Below are 20,839 nucleotides of genomic sequence, written 5' to 3'. Positions count from 1 at the left end.
AACATTTCTTATTTGGCAAGAGGAATCGAAAGGACTTCCATAATCGAAAGTATATCTCTCTTCCTGAGAATGAGGAAATCCCAGCGAAAGAAAAACTGATGAGTTATGCAGGATTGGTCAAGTTGACATATAAACTGCGTGACAAGGACAATCGTGACTTCAAGGAAGAATGGGAACTTTTTACAGATTATCTAAAAAGACAACAAAATGATTTGGACTCCTTGGCAGCTTTTGAATAAACATCCACAAATTTATTAGCTGAATATATGATAGATAAGGCAATGATATGTACAATTTAACAATATGCAGAGAACAATATGTGCAGAGAGGGGAGCTCAGGGAAGATATTGGGAGGAGGGAGGGGTGGAAATCAAAAAGGGGGGCAAATGTAAATGGATATATTGATTGAAAATATGTTTGTTAAAATTGTTTACACACACACACACACACACACACACACACACACTGGTATCTCAGGTTAAGAACTTAATTTGTTCTTGAGGTCTATTCTTAACCTGAAACTGTTCTTAACCTGAGGTACCACTTTAGCTAATCGGGCTTCCGCCGCCACCGCACAATTTCTGTTCTCATCCTGAAGCAAAGTTCTTAACCCGAGGTACTATTTATGGGTTAGCCGAGTCTGTAACCTGAAGTGACTGTAACCTGAAGCATCTGTAACCCAAGGTACCACTGTAAGGTAAAGGGTAAAGGGACCCCTGACTATTAAGTCCAGTCGTGGCCAACCCTAACCCTAACCTACTTGCACTTTGACATGCTTTCGAACTGCTAGGTTGGCAGGAGCAGGGACCGAGCAACAGGAGCTCACCCCGTCACGGGGATTCAAACCGCCGACCTTCTGATCGGCAAGTCCTAGGGCTCTGTGGTTTAACCCACAGCGCCACCCGCGGCCCCAGGTACCACTGTGTATATATATATATATATTAATAATAATAGGTATATAAATGCAACGAAATAAGGTAAATAACTAAATGAAATTGTCTGTTTATTTGCAGGCGATTCGGGACCCCATGCTAGGAGAAAGGGTGCGTCTGAAATCCATTCTTCCCCTCCTGATGAAGAGGGCAGGAGACCAGCACCTGGGCACCCGCCAGATGGCAATCAAGGGCCTGGCAAATGTTCTCCTCGTGGCTGCAGACAAGGTGAGGCGTTGCTCTTTAAAGGTGGCGTTATTGCAGGACGCCCGTGCGTCAAAGGCATCAGCTGAGGGTGGCAACATGAGACGGGGCCTTTTCTGCAGTGGCTTCCTGCTCGTGGAATGCTTTTCCCAGGGAGGCTCCCCTGGTGCCTAAAGACAGACAACGAAGACGCCAGATGAAAATGTTCCTCTCTAGCTAGGCATTCTGCTGATTGACATCCTATGGCTTTTTTTAATGTGCTTGTAGAAGGGGGGTTATTGGTTCGCCTTTTGTTTTGCTGTGTATTTTGTGGAATTCAACATCCTGGTCTTCTGATCGTTCTGTCTGTGCAAGCTGGATAGTTCCGTTGGTTAGATTGTGGTGCTGATTTCACCAAGGTCGCAGGTTCAAGCGTATGGAACATATTTCTGCATTGCAAAGGGTCGTACTAGACCAGGGGCAGGCAACGTAAGGCCCGGGGGCCGGATGTGGCCCAATCGCCTTCTCAATCCGGCCCGCCGATGGTCCAGGAATCGGCATATTTTTACATGAGTAGAATGTGTCCTTTTATTTAAAATGCATCTCTGGGTTATTTGTGGGGCCTGCCTGGTGTTTCGACATGAGTAGAATTTGTGCTTTTATTTAAAACACATCTCTGGGTTATTTGTGGGGCAGAGGAATGCGTTCATTCCCCCCCCCCCCAAAAAAAAATATATAGTCCGGGCCACCACATGGACTGAGGGATGGTGCTGTTGGGATACTGCCGGGGAGACGGGGGCATCAGTCAGGCCCCCAGCTGGCTCCAGCCACCGGCCGGCTGCTGGGCAATCACCGGTCTCCTTTGGAACAGCATCAAACAACAACACAAGCCTCAGATACATTTAGAGACTCGGCACGCTCTATCAGCAAGAGTTAATAAATCTTCTCGCAGCAGAAGTGGCGGACAGAACCCTGTGTAAGCATATTTACAGCATTTATTCAGCATAGTTCAGGAACAAAGGAAAAAGCATGTCTGCTTCCCTTCGTCTCCAGCAAGCAGCTAAAAGCAAAAGCAATATACAAACGGAAGTTCCCAGCAAGGGCGACACACAACAGTCATGCCTGTTCCCTTTTAGGGTGGTACGGAACTACCGGTATATCCTAACAGGTGGACCAGCCCATGGTTGAAAAAATGTTGCTGAACCCCTGTACTCAGTGGCGTAGCGTGGGGGGTGCAGGGGGGGCCGGCCGCACCGGGCGCAACATCTGGGGTTAGGTCAAATCCAAGGGTTAGGGGGCGCAAATCCACGGGTTAGGGGGCACAAATTACTTGCCTTGCCCCGGGTGCTGACAACCCACGCTACGCCACTGCCTGTACTAGACCACCCTCCAGTTCTACAATTCTATGATTCTAACATTTCAGCTTGCCAGACAGAACAACCCTCTTTCTCCCCCTGCTCCAAGCACTGTACTGTGGTTTCTCCAGACACTCCCCCAGCCAATTTGGGGGGTACATGTGGGAAGAGGGGGGGAGTCCCATTGTGCAAAGGGAAGTCCTTGCTAAGGGCTTCAGCTGACATGGGGAACCCTGCCCTGTATTTCAAACTCTTTATGGAAGGACCAAACGATTCATTAGAGCAGTGGGATAATTTTATTCAATACAGTGGTACCTCGGGTTAAGAACTTAATTTGTTCTGGAGGTCTGTTCTTAACCTGAAACTGTTCTTAACCTGAAGCACCACTTTAGCTAATGGGGCCTTCTGCCACCGCCGCGCGATTTCTGTTCTCATCTTGAAGCAAAATTCTTAACCCGAGGTACTACTTCTGGGTTAGCGGAGTCTGTAACCTGAAGCGTATGTAACCTGAGGTACCACTGTATAAGATAAGCAAGGTATAGCTTAGGGGCCCCACTCTGTTGGGGGCCCCAAAAAATTTAAAGGGAAAAAACCTGGATGTACATTTCCAAAATATAAGATAAAAAACAAATAAAATAAAACCCACATACAGCAACAGTGTTTGGTGTTGTGTAGGCTCCTGTGATGTAAGCTATGGGCCCTGCCTGCTAGCCTACTCCCTAAAATATGACTGGTTTGCTCCTTTCTATATACAGTGGTACTTCGGGTTAAGAACTTAATTCGTTCTGGAGGTCCGTTCTTAACCTGAAACTGTTCTTAACCTGAGTTACCCCTTTAGCTAATGGGGCCTCCCGCTACCGCCGCGCGATTTCTGTTCTCAACCTGAAGCAAAGTTCTTACCCGAGGTACTATTTCTGGGTTAGCAGAGTCTGTAACCTGCAGTGTATGTAACCTGAAGCGTTTGTAACCCGAGGTACCACTGTACTGCAGGCAAAATCACAGCCGCTCTAAACTAAGCCAAGAGGCAGTTGAGGTTATTTGAGAAGCCACATATGTATTGACTTAGACTTAATTAGACTTCATTTTTCCCCCCAGGCGTATTTACTAAGAATAAATGCTAAAGTGTATCTGTGTGCTTGCTAGTCGATATATTTAATTTGGCCTCGTAAATTACTTCACATAATGGATTATGGATTTTATAGTCCCACCCCCGTCCCACCCCATTTTTGTTCTGTATATCATTGCATCTGTCATGAAGATAAAATGAGTATTTTGAAAAAGGACTCCTGCCTGTCTCCTATATCATGGGCGCTCATCCAATGTCCTCCCTTCCAGGTGAAACAGCAGAAGAGGACCATTGTGGCTATTTTCCTGGGAACGTTGTACGACGCAAATGTGGTCCTGGAGGGTCTCAGAGCCCTTGCCCTGGTCTTTCCTCACCTGAAAAGGCAGGATGTGGGCTTCATGTTCAAAGACATCTCTACAAAGACCATCACCTACCTGAGTGATGTAAGCCAGTGATAGAACCCCAACCCCACCCTTCAAATTTTCCTGAGATCCGGCTTTGTGTTTCAAGTTACCTTCCCATGATGAACATAGGAAACTAACTTGCAATGAATGAGTCAGACTATGGTTCCATCTACTTCAATTTCGTCTCCACTGACCGGCAGCGACTCTCCGGGGCTTTCAAGCCAAAAGGCTCTCCTAGCCCTGAACCTAGGACCTTTTGCATGCAAAGCAGATATTCTGCCAATGAGCTACAGCCCTTGCCATTGCTTGCTGCCAGCTCATCTCTGCTATAGGGAAGGGATGCTCTGCAGTGATGTTGTGCAATGGACCCTCCAGGAAGCTGTGAATTGGTCTTGGGTGGTAGTTAAGGGACGCAGGTGGCGCTGTGGTCTAAACCACTGAGCCTCTTGGGCATGCCGATCAGAAGGTCAGTGGTTTAAATCCCCGTGATGGAGTGAGCTCCCGTTGCTCTGTCCCAGCTCCTGCCAACCTAGCAGTTCGAAAGCACACCAGTGCAAGTAGATAAATAGGTACCGCTGCGGCGGGAAGGTAAATGGCGTTTCTGTGTGCTCTGGTTTCCGTCACGGTGTTCCATTGCATCAGAAGCAGTTCAGTCCTGCTGGCAACATGACCCAGAAAGCTGTCGGCGGACAAACGCCACAGCCTGAAAGCAAGATGAGCGCCACGACCCCAGAGTCACCTTTGACTGGACTTAACCGTCCAGGGGTCCTTTACCTTTAAGCATGTGAGCAAATTCATTCAATGCTCTTAAGCCCGTGGTGGCCAAACTCGGCCCTCCAGATGTTTTGGGACTACAATTCCCATCATCCCTGGCCACTGGTGCTGTTAGCTAGGGATGATGGGAGTTGTAGTTCCAAAACATCTGGAGGGGCCGAGTTTGGCCACCACCGTCTTAAGCAAACCAGTCTCTCACCCTCCTCTCTCCCACCATCTGCAATATAGGGGAAAGAATAACACTGGCCTGCTTTACAGGGTTGTCGTAAAGGTTACTGAGAACTTTTAAAAAGTGCTTTGAACCGTCAAAAAGTTTATTTCAGAAATACGAAGCTCTCTGGAGGATTTTTGTCTTTCTTTTCCAAACTGTCCCACTATACCATGGAGAGCTAATTTTCTGCAGGCTACTGGAATTAAGAGGTCTCCCCAACCATCACTTTCAGACTAAGAGTCTCACATTATACCTACTGAGCTATGGTTGCCAGTTTGCTACTGGGCAAGGGGTTACCCCCTAGTTGCCCACTCAACTACAAAATTAGCACTGATACAGGTGACACGTAATACCTATTCCGCATTTGTAAGAACTCGATAGTTTTGCACCCACACTTTGGAACTCCCTGCCTCTTGATATAAAGTAGGCATCTTCAGTACAGTTTGCAATTTTTGTTCACAAGCATGAAAATTCATCAGTGGTTTAGTACACATTTCTCCAATGTGCACATTTTTTGTATGCATTTTCCTCTTATATTCTTATATGTACAATTTTTGGTGGCTGGCTGCTAAAAACATTATTATTTAGACAAGCCTACCTAGTTGCTAGCTGAGGCTCCAGTACTTTGGCCACCTCATGAGAAGAGAAGACTCCCTGGAGAAGACACTGATGCTGGGAAAGATGGAGGGCACAAGGAGAAGGGGGCGACAGAGGACGAGATGGTGGATAATGTTTTCGAGGTTACCAGCATGAGTTTGACCAAACTGCGGGAGGTAGTGGAGGACAGAGGTGCCTGGCGTGCTCTGGTCTATGGGGTCACGAAGAGTCGGACACGACTAAACGACTAAACAACAACAACACCTAGTTGCTAAAAAAACTGGCATGAATTTTAACCTGTTTCAGCAGTTTATTTTTGTCTTGATTTTACTGTTTCGTCCTTTTGTGAATTGCTTTGCAGTTGCTGGTTTCTTTTACAATCATGCAGTGTATACGTTTTATGAAACTATAAATAAAGAATGATAATCAGTTGCGGGTTGTTTCTTTTCCTGCCTACAGGTTGAGGCAGAGATTCGCGAGGCATCATTCTATCTCTTTGGCATCCTGGCTGACTCGCCCAAATTCAGATACAGAACTTTTTTTGCCGAGCAAGCGAGGAAGAGTTTGGTGCCTCTTCTGATTCACCAGTGGGACCCCAATCCCAAGGTGTCTGAGGTAAGACCCAGAGCCCTGTCCATCCCATCTGGGTCATTGAATACCAAAGGAAAGTGATAGTTCCTTAGTCGTTGCCTCCTGGCAAAGTCACATTACGATGGCACAGGGTGAGGCCCAAAATAGAGGTTCCTGCATAATTTGATCTCTGAGAGATCTCTCATAATAACTGTCTAGACTGGCACCTCCTAGATCAGTGCAATCCTAAATGTGTCTACGCAGAAGTAAATCTGTCATGCTCAATGTTTATGTTATAGGAGTTCTGAGGTCTCATATATATAAATCATATGTCCATAAATTTACAAGGCAAACACATACATAAGTGTGTCTGAAATAGTACAGGAGAGCAATCCTGAAACCATTTTGACTCTCCCAAATTGGCCTCAAATGTTTCTCTGCAAGGAGGAAGGAAATGGGAAAATTCCCTCCCCTTTGTCTCTTTGCTCACAAATCCTGTCTTAAGGGCGTATCTGTGTATGAATAAGGTGAGCATGTAACCTGGATTCAGGAACTGAGTATTTAACATCAGAAAAGAATGGCCAGGATGCCCAGGTAAAAGCAATCAGTGACCGTTATCGGGTATCCTGGCAGACAGGTTTTCTGCTGTAGACTGCATGTATGATGTTTTGGGGGGTGGTCTTGAGCTACTGGGGAGGCAATTTTCAAATGTCTATATAAATGCTTGCACACCATTGTTCTAGGTTCCTCTCCTCCCTCCCTGCATGGGGTGAGTGGGAGACCCTGTTGCAACAGTTTAATAAAGATCAGGCTTACTAGCTGCTTTGCTTCTCAATATTCTCTGGTTGGCCTCTGTTCACAGCTGTCAACCGTCCCTTATTTGGCAGGAAACTCCCTTATCCCAGCGCCATATCCCGCTGCTGTCCCTTACTGATGATGTCCCTTAAATTTCCCGGGTTTCAAAGGAAGCAGCTCCTCTCCCTCCCTCCCTGCCGGCCAGGAAGGAGGGAGGCTCCAACTGTGTTGCTTGGCTGCGTTGCTCACCCAATAAGGAGTCTAAGAACAACTGGGGGGGTGGAGCTTGCATGCCTTGTGCCCATCAAATTGGCCACGTTGCCTGGGGACTCGCCTTTGCTCAGCGCTTCCCAGCGGAGAGGTGACGGTGGTTTTCCTTGCTGCATCCCCTTTGCCGGGTTGCTGCGCTGTGGGAACCACCGCTTGAGGCTTCGTTTGGCTGCTGGCTGGGCTTTCTGCCTTTGGCTCGGAGGGGCTCAGAAGTCGAACATACCTGTGCTCTGAAAATCCCTTATTTTGGCTGCTGATCCCTTATTTTTGAGGCTGCTGGTCCCTTATTTTCAAATCTGTAAGTTGACAGTTATGCCTCTGTTATTTTTCTCCTTCCGATAGATACTTAAGGACTCTATCCGGGCTCTTAGATACCCCATAAGGGAAAGGGAGCACTATTTTTCTTACAACTGTAAATTATTATTATTTTCCTGCAGTGCATTCACGTCCTTGAAGGAGCCTACTGATAATTCTGAAACTGCACAGTTCTGCTTTTCCCACACACCCTCTCTCTTCTTTCTTGCAGGCCTGCAGAGCTGCATTTCTGCACTCGGTGCCATTTTTGGCCAAAGGGAAGTTGAGGGTCCATCTGGAAGAACTGTACACTACCAGCAGTTTGGGGCTCCCAAATTTACGCATGCACATATGCAAGCAGCTGGTGAGAGACAAAGAGATCCCTGAATGAGGAGGCTGTCAGTCAGGCACAGGCAAACTTGGCCCTCCAGATGTTTTGGAACTACAACTCCCATCAGTGGTCATGGATGATGGGAGTTGTAGTCCCAAAACATCTGGAGGGCCGAGTTTTCCTAGGCCTGCTATAAGTGTAGTGTCCTTGTGGCAGGGTGGCAGGAAGGCGGCAGTGAAGGAGAAATCATAGAAGAGTTGCCGAGTTGGAAGGGACCCCGCGGGGTCATCTAGCTCAACCCCCCTGCGATGCATGAATCCTGCCCACAGCTGTCCCTGGGTGGGCTCGAACCCCCAACCGTATGGTTAAAAGCCTTAGTGCTGAGTTGTCACAGCTTTATTCTGCAATAGAGCCCCCCGCGAGGGGACATGCTTCTCTGGTTCCTAAGAGGAGGCCTCAAGAATTCAGAAACTGGCCACTCCACACCCAATATTACGGAGGGGGGGGGGACAGGGAAGAGATGGGAAATGCCTGTTGATTTTGTTTGTATATTTCATTTCTATAAAATGCACAGCACGGTATTGGGTCATAAAACTCACAAAAGGAAAATTTGTCACAAAAGGCACTACAGCAATTAAAATTAAAATTAAAATTAAAATTAAAATTAAAATTATTTATTATTTATACCCCACCCATCTGGCTGGGCTTCCCCAGCCACTCTGGGCTGCTTCCAACAAAATATTAAAATACCATCATACATCAAACATTAAAAACTTCCCTAAACAGGAAATTAAAACTAAAACTAAAAAACTAAAACTAAAACTAAAACTAAATAAAAAAAGAGAGTCATTTTGTCGTATCACTATTGCCTCTTTTTATTTTATTTACCTTTTTTTTGGCAGCCAAGGAAGCTAATGAGAATGTTGTGTTTGATCAATGTCAGGTAAACAGCCACCCAGCGATGAGGAGGGAGCTCTTGAAAAAGACCAAAGCCTATTTCCAAAGCAGGTGGGAAGAGATCCAGATCAGAGCCCTTGAGTTGTCAGGTAAGAGGCCAGGCCGCCAGGGGCTGATGGGAGACGTAATTGTCTCTGTCCGCCTGTGAACATGAGTTGTAGGTCTTTGCATGAGAACGTCAGTGTTTCATGTGAATGGTCCATGGTGTAATGTAATTATGTTTAAGTTTTTAAATGCAAATCACTTGGAGATCTTTCAGATAGCAAGCTACTAATAAGTCTAATAATTGATTGATTGATTGATTGATTTTGATTGATTGATTGATTAAAAGATCTGCAAGGCACCAGGTTAGATATTATTGTTCTAGCCCAGGGGTCTGCAACCTTTAAGACAAAAAGAGCCACTTGGACCCGTTTCCGAAGGAAAAAAAACTGGGAGCCGCAAACCTCGTCATTATAAAAATAACTTTTTTGTCACTTTTTTATTATATCTTTGTTTGACCCCTCAGAATTACTCCTCCTCATAGAAATAAACGTTAAATTAACAAGTTACCTTTTTTTGTGTGTGTGTTCTTCACTCCCCTTCAAAACAGTGACCAGCATACATGCCGCCTTTCAATGCAGTGACCAGCGTACATGCCCCTTACAATGTAGCAGGCGGGCGGGAAGGTGACGTCGGGACAGTGCGTGACTAACGCACGCACCGCCCCCATGCGATGTCACAGCCAGTACAGCGCCTGCCACAGTGGGGAGTGTCGGGGCGCACAATGCGCCTCCTCCCCTCGCTAGTATCCGCCCCGGAGCCGTGGCAAAGGTGTAAAAGAGCCACATGCGGCTCCGGAGCCGCGGGTTGCAGACCCCTGTTCTAGTCATATTGATGTATGCACACAGAGACAGATACACACATGGGAGAGAGAGAAAATAAGTTTCAGCAGACATGAAATCTTCATGAAAATTGGTGGTTATTGTTAAATATTTAAAGTACTTCATTTGCACCTTCCCTCTTAGACGGAGTTTACAGGAGGGTCCTCATCAGATTTTGAAATATACTCAGAGTCGCAAAGTGATTTCATGCTCTTTATTCAGCTCATAGTGGTGAGGAGGAATGAATGAATGTCCCCTCAAAGTATCTGCCTTATATACATTATTTACACAATGGGCTGCACATGATTGGCTAATTCTGGAATTCTACTGTAAGCCAATCAGGTTGTGGATTCACTTATATCTGGAGCATGATTGGATGGTTCCTGCCAACCAATCATACTGCTGCATTGTTCTAGGACCAATCAGACTGCTGCATTCTGAATCCTATTGTTCTAGGACCAATCAGACTGCTGCAATTTGGATCCTATTGTTCTAGGACCAATCAGACTGCTGCAGTTTGGATCCTATTCAACTCAGTACATAACAGATTTACAGTATGACAAGTCCAGGAATCTCACACTCATGTTACACTATTATACCACTCTGTGTTTTTTTAAGAATATTTTATTTATGATTTTCAGTCACTTTACTATCATTTTAACAGTTCAAAACTTCATTTCCTTCCCCCTCTTTCTGCAGTTCCTTAAATTTATTTTTAATATTTTCTGCATATGCAAATTAAATAAATTTGCTCGTATATTCATTTCCTTTAAATACATACTCTTATAAAACTACAGGTTATTACAATTATGCTGCCAATGTTCTTATCTGTCTACAGTTTGTAAATATTCAGTCAATCATTTCCATTCTTTTATAAAAAGTTTGTTATCTTGATTTCTTATTTTCCATTAAGTTTCACTATTATACCACTTTGGGCTCCCCAACCACAAAGAATTCTGGGAAGTGTAGTTTGGGACCCCTGCTCCCCTTCTGGAACTACAATTCCCAGAGTTCCATGGAAAGGGCTATTGAATGTTAAACCACTCTCAATTTTACCCATGGACTGCCATCTGTCCAGATTTTAATTTGCTCTGAACTAATTTTAAGATGTATTTTAATTAACTGATTGCCTGTTTTCATGTTCTTATGTTCTTTGTACAGCGGACGCTCGGGTTGCGAACGTGATCCGTGCGGGAGGCACGTTCGCAACCTGCAGCATCCGCAACCTGTAGCGCCGCGTCTGCGCATGTGCAGGTTGCGATTTGGCACTTCTGCGCATGCGCAAAGCACGATTTAGTGCTTCTGCGCATGGGCGACCGCCGAAACCCAGAAGTAACTCGTTCTGGTACTTCCGGGTTTCGGCGCGTCCGTAACCCAAAAACATGCAACCTGAAGCATCTGTAACCTGAGGTATGACTGTATACTGTGTTAGTTTTATGATGTTAGCGCCTTGAGCCCGGCTCTGACCGGGGAGGGCAGGGTACAAATAAAAAATTATTATTGTTTTTATTATTATTAAACCGCTCGGGGGATTTTATAGCTAAGATGGCATCAGATACCTGACCTGTCCTTGTTTGACTTCTTTCCTCCAGGAGTCATTCTGGACTGCATGCTGCTCACAGAACTAGACGAAACTTTGCGGCTGCTATTGCTGGCCTGTAAGTCACCCAAAAGTCACCTCCACAGGGTTTCCAATGAGGGCAGCAGCAGCTCTGCTTGCAAGACCTGCTCAAGGATATGCTTCTCCTGTTTCTCCCTTCCATTGTAGGAGTTTTCTAACAATGCAAGTAGCGAATTGCACAGAAAATATGCCGCAATGCTAAGGATGGTAGGAGAGGATATATTGATTCAAAATTATCCTTCCTTCACTCACGCTAGAGAATCATGTAGCAGAGCACATTCCCCTCTTTCTCTCTCTCTCTCTTTTGATAACATTTTATTAATTTTCCAAAAATAACAAAATAAAAAACAATAATAATATTCACATCCAGAATATAGAAGCAAGAGTCTTTCAAATCATAGTATGATCCCTGAAGGCAGGCTTCAGCTTATAGTTACATAGTGTGAGTTTATCCCATATGGGGACTGAGCCATGTGCTGCTGGCGGAGAGCCAGCAGACAGCAAAATACATTAAGAGAACAGCATCAAGAGAACAAAATGGTGATTGGTTGCAGCCGCGAGCAGGAGCTTTTCAGCGGCGATTGGGTGGGTGATTGGTGGCTGCGGCAAGGGCTGCTTAGGATTGGCTGCTGTTGACATTTCCATTCCATCTTAAGAAACAGGCACGTGGAATTGTTGCATGTCACATGTCTGTTTACATTCCAGCACAGTATGCTGGGAACTTCCGTTTGTGTATAGCTTTTGCTTTTGCTGTTCTCTCTGAGATGACATGAGAGAGAGACGACATGTTTCTTTTTTCTGATTTATGATTAATAAATCTGTAGGTATAACAAAAAAAAATTTCCTTCCAGTAGCACCTTAAAGACCAACTAAGTTAGTTCTTGGTATGAGCTTTCTTTGTTCAGACCAGGTCTCTCCATGGTGAGACATTGGATTCTTATCTCATTATACATGACAAAGCCATTTTTCACCTTCTCACCCCTTGCTTTTTCCTGTAAGACCTATTGCAGTCGTTAAGAGTCGTCAACAGGCTCATCACAGCTATCTGCCAATCACCCATTCCCACCACCCTTCTGAGTAATACCCCTCCCCACCTTCTCACTATATAGAAGGATCTGGCAACTTCTGTTTCAGTGTATCTGAAGAAGTGTGCATGCACACGAAAGCTCATACCAAGAACTAACTTAGTTGGTCTTTAAGGTGCTACTGGAAGGAAAAAAATTTTTTGTTTTGACTATGGCAGACCAACACAGCTACCTTTCTGTAACTGTAGGAATAGTATGACTTCACAAGCCTCACGCCTATTCTGTGTGTGCAGTACCGCCAACCTTCTGATCGGCAAGTCCTAGGCTCTGTGGTTTAACCCACAGCGCCACCTGCGTCCCTTATAGTAGTGGTAGTCAGGTTCTATTGGCATATCTGCTCTTGGTCCCCTGACACATCTGCCCCTCCTGTTTCAGCGCTCAATAAGCTTGAGGAGGCGCCCAGCCATGGCGTTCAAGTGGCAGCTTCTGAGGTGACTGCCTGCCTGCTCAAGAAGTGGGGCGGAGATCTGCTGAAGAGGAAAGTTGCCGGCCGAAGCAGGAGCAGCATCACCCAAAGGTCTGCCCCCATGTGGGTGCAACCCAACAGCATCATGGAAGTCGCTTCCGTCCAAGAACTCTACGAGTGAGGTTGGTCCCGTAAGCACCTCTCGCAGCGTGTAGAGAACCACCTTTCAATTCACGCATGGGAAGTTTGCTTTTTTTATATAAGATATTTATTAAAGTTTTAAAGATTTATATAAAATAGAAAAAACAAAAAACAAACAGAAACAATAAAAATACATACAAAACACATGCAACAACAAGTATAATTTCAATCCCCTATATTCATAAAACTTACTTTCCCGACCTCCTCATACCTCCCCTTTCTGTATTCCAATCTCTAATTAGTTCAATTCAGCAAATCCTTCCCCTAATTTCTATATAATTTTTGACCTTTCTTTTCTTAATTACATAATCATTACAGCTAAGAACCACTTAATTTCAAAATCAACATCGTTCTAACATTCAATAATTTTACAATGTTTCTTAAGATAGTCCTTAAATTTCTTCCAATCTTCTTCCGCCGTCTCTTTTCCCTGGTCTCGGATTCTGCCGGTCATTTCTGCCAGTCCCATATAATCTATTACCTTCATCTGCTATTCTTCCACGGTGGGTAGATCTTCTGTCTTCCAATACTTTGCGATGAGTATTCTTGCTGCTGTTGTAGCATACATAAAAAATGTTCTGTCCTTCTTTGACACCAATTGGCCCACCATACCCAGGAGAAAGGCCTCTGGTTTCTTCAAAAAGGTATATTTAAATACCTTTTTCATTTCATTATAAATCACTTCCCAGAAAGCCTTAATCCTTGGGCATGTCCACCAAAGGTGAAAGAATGTACCTTCAGTCTCTTTACATTTCCAACACTTATTATCAGGCAAGTGGTAAATTTTTGCGAGCTTGACTGGGGTCATGTACCACCTATAAATCATTTTCATAATATTTTCTTTTAAGGCATTACATGCCGTAAATTTTATACCAGTGGTCCACAACTGTTCCCAGTCCTCAAACATAATGTTATGACCAATATCTTGTGCCCACTTGTGGGCACGCATGGGAAGTTTGCATTGGGATTCAGAATTTGCAGAGATCAAATTCCTTGAGCATCCATTTTTGGAAGCAAGAAAGCAGGGGAGAGAGGAAGGGGCAATGCAATTGTTGTTTCAAGATTGGTTTGATTGTTTTAAAAATCATCTAGATACCATGAAGTAGTAGTAGTAGTAGTAGTTGTTGTTGTTGTTGTTCATGATGATTTATTTATACCCCACCCATTGGGCTGGGTTTCCCCAGCCACTGTATGGACACGGGTGGCACTGTGGTCTAAACCACTGAGCCTCTTGGGCTTGCCAATCAGAAGGTCGGTGGTTCAAATCCCAGTGACAGGGTGAGCTCCCGTTGCTCTGTCCCAGCTCCTGCCAACCTAGCAGTTCTAAGCATGCCAGTGTAAGTAGATAAATAGGTACTACTGTGGCGGGAAGGTAAATGGTGTTTCCGTGCACTCTGGTTTCCATCACGGTGTTCCGTGGCGCCAGAAGTGGCTTAGTCCTGCTGGCCACATGATCCGGAAAGCTGTCTGTGGACAAACACCAGCTCCCTCGGCTTGAATAGTGAGATGAGCACTGCAACCCCATAGTTGCCTTTGACTGGACTTAACAGTCCAGGGGTCCTTTACCTTTACCCCAGCCACTCTTGATCCAGAAGGGATAGGCTATACCAAGCATCTTCAACATCTCTCCAATGAAAATAGCGACGTCCTGTTTATTATTAATAATAATAACAATAAAAATACCCCGCTCATCTGACTGGGTTGCCCCAGCCACTCCGGGCAGCTTCCAACATATATAAAAACATAGCAAAACATTAGACATTAGAAAAACTATACAAGGCTGCCTTTAGATGTTTCGGGGGTCAGTTAACTCCATACCCTCCAACTTTTCTCCAATGAAAACAGGGACGTCCTAAGGAAAAGTGGGACATTCCAGGTTCAAATCAGAAACCGGGACAGTAAATCCAAAACTGTTGCTGAAAAATAGGGAACCCTAGAGGATCTGAATGTGGTGCCATCCATTTATAGAGCTCCCTTTGCCCCTGACTGTTTGCCATGCTGTCTGAGACTGACGGAGTCTTATCATTTGGCATCAGATGTGGGAGAGGGAAAGAGAGATTGGGGTGGTGGGTAGAGAGGACTTTTAAGGCAGAATCAATGGGTTTGTGGGAGGGTGCACAACCTTGCCATCTGAACATACATACATACATATATGTATATATGTATATATATACATATGTATATATGTATATACACACCCACACACCCACCCATCTGGCTGAGTTTCCCCAGCCACTCTGGGCGGCTCCCAATCAAATGTTAAAAACAGTACAGCATTAAATATTAAAAACTTCCCTAAACAGGGCTGCCTTCAGATGTCTTTTAAAGATAGGATAGCTGCTTATTTCCTTCACATCTGAAGGGAGGGCATTCCACAGGGCGGGCGCCACTACCGAGAAGGCCCTCTGTCTGGTTCCCCGTAACCTCACTTCTCACAATGAGGGAACCGCCAGAAGGCCCTTGGCGCTGGATCTCAGTGTCCGGGCTGAACGATGGGGGTGGAGATGCTCCTTCAGGTATACTGGACCGAGGCCATTTAGGGCTTTAAAGGTCAGCACCAACACTTTGAATTGTGCTCGGAAACATACTGGGAGCCAATGCAGATCTCTCAGGACCGGTGTTATGTGGTCCCGGCAGCTGCTCCCAGTCACCAGTCTAGCTGCCACATTCTGGATTAATTGCAGTTTCCGGGTCTCCTTCAAAGGTAGCCACATGTAGAGCGCATTGCAGTTGTCCTAGCGGGAGATAACTAGAGCATGCACCACTCTGGCGAGACAGTCTGTGGGCAGGGAGGGTCTTAGCCTGCGTACCAGATGGAGCTGATAGACAGCCGCCCTGGGCACAGAATTAACCTGTGCCTCCATGGACAGCTGTGAGTCCAAAATGACTCCCAGGCTACACACCTGGTCCTTCATAAATGATAAGTTGCATGTTCTCCTTTTCCATTCTGTGTCAATACATGAGCTTTGCATCAAATCAAAGGGTCTCATAAACACGAAGGAAATGTTGTTTTAAAGCTGGTGCATGATTCATTTATTTTTTTGTCACATGACATGCTGTTCTGCCCTAAGAAGGCCTGGGCAAAATGAAGCTGTAGACTGAAATAAGAATGGGGAAGAAAAGTGATTTGATTCACAATGAAAGGCAAATATTCCCAATTTGCACTTTCTGAAACAAGACGCAAACCAAAATCTTAGCCATCTTTTGAAATTCAAGCCTCCACGGATTTTGCTATGTGGTTCTCCTGCCAAGTGATGTGTACCAAAATGTTCATAACAGTGCGCGGGGGGGGGGATGCATTTCATGCTCGCAGAAAGTTTTTGAATCATAGCTTCTCGGTGGATTAGTGATGGCTGACCTGTAGACAGGTGGCGCTGTGGGTTAAACCACAGAGCCTAGGGCTTGCCGATCAGAAGGTCAGCGGTTCGAATCCCTGTGACGGGGTGAGCTCCCATTCCTCGGTCCCTGTTCCTGCCAACCTAGCAGTTCGAAAGCACATAAAAGTGCAAGTAGATAAATAGGTACCGCTCCAGCGGGAAGGTAAACGGCGTTTCCGTGCGCTGCTCTGGTTTGCCAGAAGCGGCTTAGTCATGCTGACCACATGACCCGGAAGCTGTACGCCGGCTCCCTCGGCCGGTAAAGCGAGATGAGCGCCGCAGCCCCAGAGTCGGCCACGACTGGACCTAATGGTCAGGGGTCCCTTTACCTTTATCTAACCTGTAGACACGATTGGCTTGTCATCTTGAGATTTTAAGAAAATGACAACCTGTTGGTCTCTGTGCAATAGTATTCCTTTCTCTCTGCTCCCAGGACACCTGGAGTGACAAAAGTCCCTGCCACTCACAAGAGAAGGACCAGATTTGGCCCACATCACCCCTCCAAGAGCAAATGGCTCTCAGCATTATTTGGATCAATATATTCCTCACTGTTGTGGTTCTCTCGCCTCTCTGCCTAACTCCTTTGTCAAAACAAACAAGCAAAAGTACTTCTGGAAATCTCCCACTCTGCGTGTCGGCAAATAAGCTGTGGACAGCCCTGACAGGCTCGAAGACATGAGCGTCAAGATATGCCAGTAGCAATATCTGTGGAGAGGTGAGTTTTGCTGAAGAGTCTGTTCAAAAAGTGAGTGCTGTGTTGAAAGGGCAAACCACCCTTTCAGGCCAGAAATTGCCATCCAATCTTCTTTCGGAGGCTGTGGGAGATGGAAGGGCTGAAGACGAAATTGTAGAGCAGGCATGGGAGACCTCCTCCAGTCCACAGGCCACATGCGAGTCCCAATTTAGCCCTTGTGGCTGTTTTCCCCCAAGCCACCTGCCCCGCACCTGACACCATATGTTCCCCCTTTGGCTGGGATCATATGACGTCAGGTGTGGTACAAGTGAAAGCACAGCTACTGTAGCCTTATTGGAGTTCACCGACTGGGTCTGCATTGCTCCCGGGAGGGAGGAAGGAAGTCAAATGACACCGAGGTTGATTCAAAGAAAGAGTTTATTCTGCTCTCCGGATAGCAGAAGGCACTTGTGTGGTCAGTCCACAGCAAGTCCAAAGAAATGAGAAATTTCATGCAGTATATATATCCTCCAGGCACCCTCTACCTCCTTCCCCAGGAATCCAAGCACGTCAGCTTGTGCACGCAGGTTGACATCACAGATGTTCCTGCTCCAGCACTCTTAACCATAAAAGGGTTTTCCTTCCTGTACTCCTGACCATAAAAGGGTATTCCTGTTCCTATATTCTTATCTTGGAGTAAGAAGGTCTCCCGGCACTGTTCCCGGACTAGGTCTGTGCATCAGAGTGTGGTCAGGACGTAAGATAAGACCTAGACGTGTCATCCCTGTTCTACTGGAACAGCCAAGGTCATCCTTGCCGTCACGAACTGATAAAGGAGAGGGCTCTGAGCACTTGTTTATACAGCCGGGTTTTTGTTTATACACTGACTCAGAGCTCAAGTTAATGGATTTTAGCTAAGGAAAAATAGGGATTTTGGTGCCCGTTTCAAACTGCCTGCACAGTCAGTTTGGGGTTTGGGAAACCCATTCCTTCACTACAGCGTAAAAATTGGCAGGCAGAAAGTACACTCCTGGTTTTTCCTTGACAATCAAGGCTTGTGTTTGGTGCGTTTTAAATTTGAAGGCTCTGCTGGGATTGGATCCATTCTGGAGGTTCTACTGGTCGGATCCAGTCTCTGCAGAATGTGGGGTTTTCTGACAGGCCCTCGTTCCACACAAGCCTCCTGAGAAGAACAAAGCACCCACAAGACGTAACACAATAAGAATATTATCTATAACACAATTTAGAATGTTATCAGGATCATACTGTGATCCCTGATTGGCTTGGAAAGAGGAAGGAGATCCACCCAGGAAATAAAAGTGGGGCAAAAAGCTGCAGGTGAAAGAATAGTTGACAGCACCACATAGCCTTGAAGAAATGTGGCTGTTAAGGGATTCCCTTCCACACACACCAAGAAATATCCCCCTCCTTCTCAAACGCTCTAATTGCTACTCTGATTAAACTAGGCAAACGTTAGTAGACTACTGCCTATTAATGGTCTTCTTCTGCATGCAAAGACAGACTCCTGTGGATTGAAGATACAAGACCAATAGGGAGGTCAATGATCAATAAGGTGGTTTCTGCATTGAAATATACTCGGAGTCGAGAGTCGATTTCATGCTCTTTATTCAGCTCATAGTGGTGAGGAGGAATGGAAGTTCCCCCAGAATGTCTGCTTTATATACATTATTTACACAATGGGCCCCACGTGATTGGCTAATTCCGGGATTCTCCTGTAGGCCAATCAGGTTGTGGATTCACTTCCACCTGGAGCTGGGTTGGGTGGCCCCTGTGGACCAATCAGACTGCTGCATTTTGGATCCTATTGTTCTAGGACCAATCAGACTGCTGCATTCTGGATCCTATTGTTCTAGGACCAATCAGACTGCTGCGTTCTGGATCCTATTGTTCTAGGACCAATCAGACTGCTGCATTCTGGATCCTATTGTTCTAGGACCAATCAGACTGCTGCATTCTGGATCCTATTGTTCTAGGACCAATCAGACTGCTGCATTCTGGATCCTATTGTTCTAGGACCAATCAGACTGCTGCATTCTGGATCCTATTGTTCTAGGACCAATCAGACTGCTGCATTCTGGATCCTATTGTTCTAGGACCAATCAGACTGCTGCATTCTGGATCCTATTGTTCTAGGACCAATCAGACTGCTGCATTCTGGATCCTATTCAACTCAGTACATAACATGCATGTTTTGTAGACGGAAGTGAGGGCTTGTCAGATGGGGCTTGTCAACCTGGGAAGGGAGCCGACTTAGGAGAAGGAAAAATCTGATCCTAAACATCCGCTGCCTTGAGGCATATCTTCAGGAGAAGGAAAGGTTTTGGAGTAAACCATATCAAAATCCAGAGTGGAGTTTCAAAGACCATGGGATGGCTCTGTGTGTCCGTCCCCCCCTTCCTGAAGCCCAGCTAGTGTCAAACATCTTGCCCTGCTTTCCTTTGGACCCCATCAGCGAGGCCGAGAGGGGGGGTCTTGTCATCTGGGCAGCCCCGAGGTTTGTGCCCCGAGGAGGTCACTTCAGTGCTGCTAAACACAGCAGTTTGACTTCACCCCTGGAAGCAAACTCCATTGCCTCTTGTGGCAGGCGGTTGCCAGCCTATTAATGTGTCACAAGAACCAGAAGATGGCAGCACTGCTCTTACTATTCTGGAACGAATCCCTTGCTTGCCTTCTGTTCCCTTGAAAGGGGCCTATCTGTGCCAAGAAGTTTTCACAGAGCTGCCATTTAAAATTTCTTGCAATTAGTGAGTGGAATGTGGCCTGCACAGCTTTAGCAAAAGTTGCTAAGGGGCTAAGCACCATTAAACTCCAAAGGTCTTACCTTTGAGTAGATTGTACAGCATTGCACTGTTAGACCTTTGCCTCCAAGTAAGTCCAGGAGGCACGCGGGTGGCGCTGTGGGTTAAACCACAGAGCCTAGGGCTTGCCGATCAGAAGGTCGGCGGTTTGAATCCCCACAACGGGGTGAGCGCCCGTTGCTCAGTCCCTGCTCCTGCCAACCTAGCAGTACGAAAGCACATTAAAGTGCAAGTAGATAAATAGGTACCACTCTGGCGGGAAGGTAAACGGCGTTTCTGTGCGCTGCTCTGGTTCGCCAGAAGCGGCTTAGTCATGCTGGCCACATGACCCGGAAGCTGTACGCCGGCTCCCTCGGCCAATAAAGCGAGATGAGCACCGTAACCCCAGAGTTGGCCATGACTGGACCTAATGGTCAGGGGTCCCTTTACCTTTACCTTTAAGTCCAGGAGAAGAAGAAGAAGAGAAGAAGAGTTTGGATTTGATATCCCGCCTTTCACTCCCTTTAAGGAGTCTCAAAGCGGCTAACATTCTCCTTTCCCTTCCTCCCCCACAACAAACACTCTGTGAGGTGAGTGGGGCTGAGAGACTTCAGAGAAGTGTGACTGGCCCAAGGTCACCCAGCAGCTGCATGTGGAGGAGCGGGGAAGCGAACCTGGTTCCCCAGATTACGAGTCTATTGCTCTTAACCACTACACCACAGTGGCGTGCATGGAATCCATTATCCTAAATATGCCACTAGTCAGTTCCCTTCTCCAAGGGCCGACGCTTGTGTGGTCAAAACTCCACCATTCACCCGCAAGAGAGAAATGATAGAAAACTCAGAGAAACCCAGCCATTCACAGTGGTACACAAAATATTCAGGAGCCGGGGAAATCCACCAAAGAGCAAGCAAACCCCCAACAGCCCAACCGGGAATGAGCAGGCTCAGTGGCCAACGATTGCTGAAAAGATAGTCAGAGAACCACAGAGGAGAGGGAACGGAATGGAGTCACCTGGAAATGGGCATAGCTGAGTGGCTGGCTGGAACCAGAGCCCTCCATGTTGTATTCATTTG

General features: G+C 46.0%; 1 protein-coding gene across 1 annotated transcript in view; it reads left to right on the top strand.

The window, feature by feature from the left end:
• LOC128402100 (maestro heat-like repeat-containing protein family member 2B) overlaps positions 1-16,788 on the top strand; it is an 80,372-nt gene extending 63,584 nt beyond the window's left edge. The window contains exons 36-43 of the mRNA XM_053365954.1: positions 1,014-1,160; positions 3,806-3,979; positions 5,982-6,137; positions 7,684-7,815; positions 8,726-8,828; positions 11,195-11,260; positions 12,684-12,896; positions 16,726-16,788. Coding sequence (XP_053221929.1) covers positions 1,014-1,160; positions 3,806-3,979; positions 5,982-6,137; positions 7,684-7,815; positions 8,726-8,828; positions 11,195-11,260; positions 12,684-12,895 — 990 coding nt within the window. The 3' untranslated portion in view covers position 12,896; positions 16,726-16,788. The remainder of the gene's footprint in view (positions 1-1,013; positions 1,161-3,805; positions 3,980-5,981; positions 6,138-7,683; positions 7,816-8,725; positions 8,829-11,194; positions 11,261-12,683; positions 12,897-16,725) is intronic.
• The last annotated feature ends 4,051 nt before the right edge of the window (positions 16,789-20,839 follow it).

This window comes from Podarcis raffonei, chromosome 1 (assembly GCF_027172205.1).
Source record: "Podarcis raffonei isolate rPodRaf1 chromosome 1, rPodRaf1.pri, whole genome shotgun sequence".
Taxonomy (NCBI): domain Eukaryota; kingdom Metazoa; phylum Chordata; class Lepidosauria; order Squamata; family Lacertidae; genus Podarcis; species Podarcis raffonei.
This window is presented reverse-complemented; position numbering and strand designations above follow the sequence as displayed.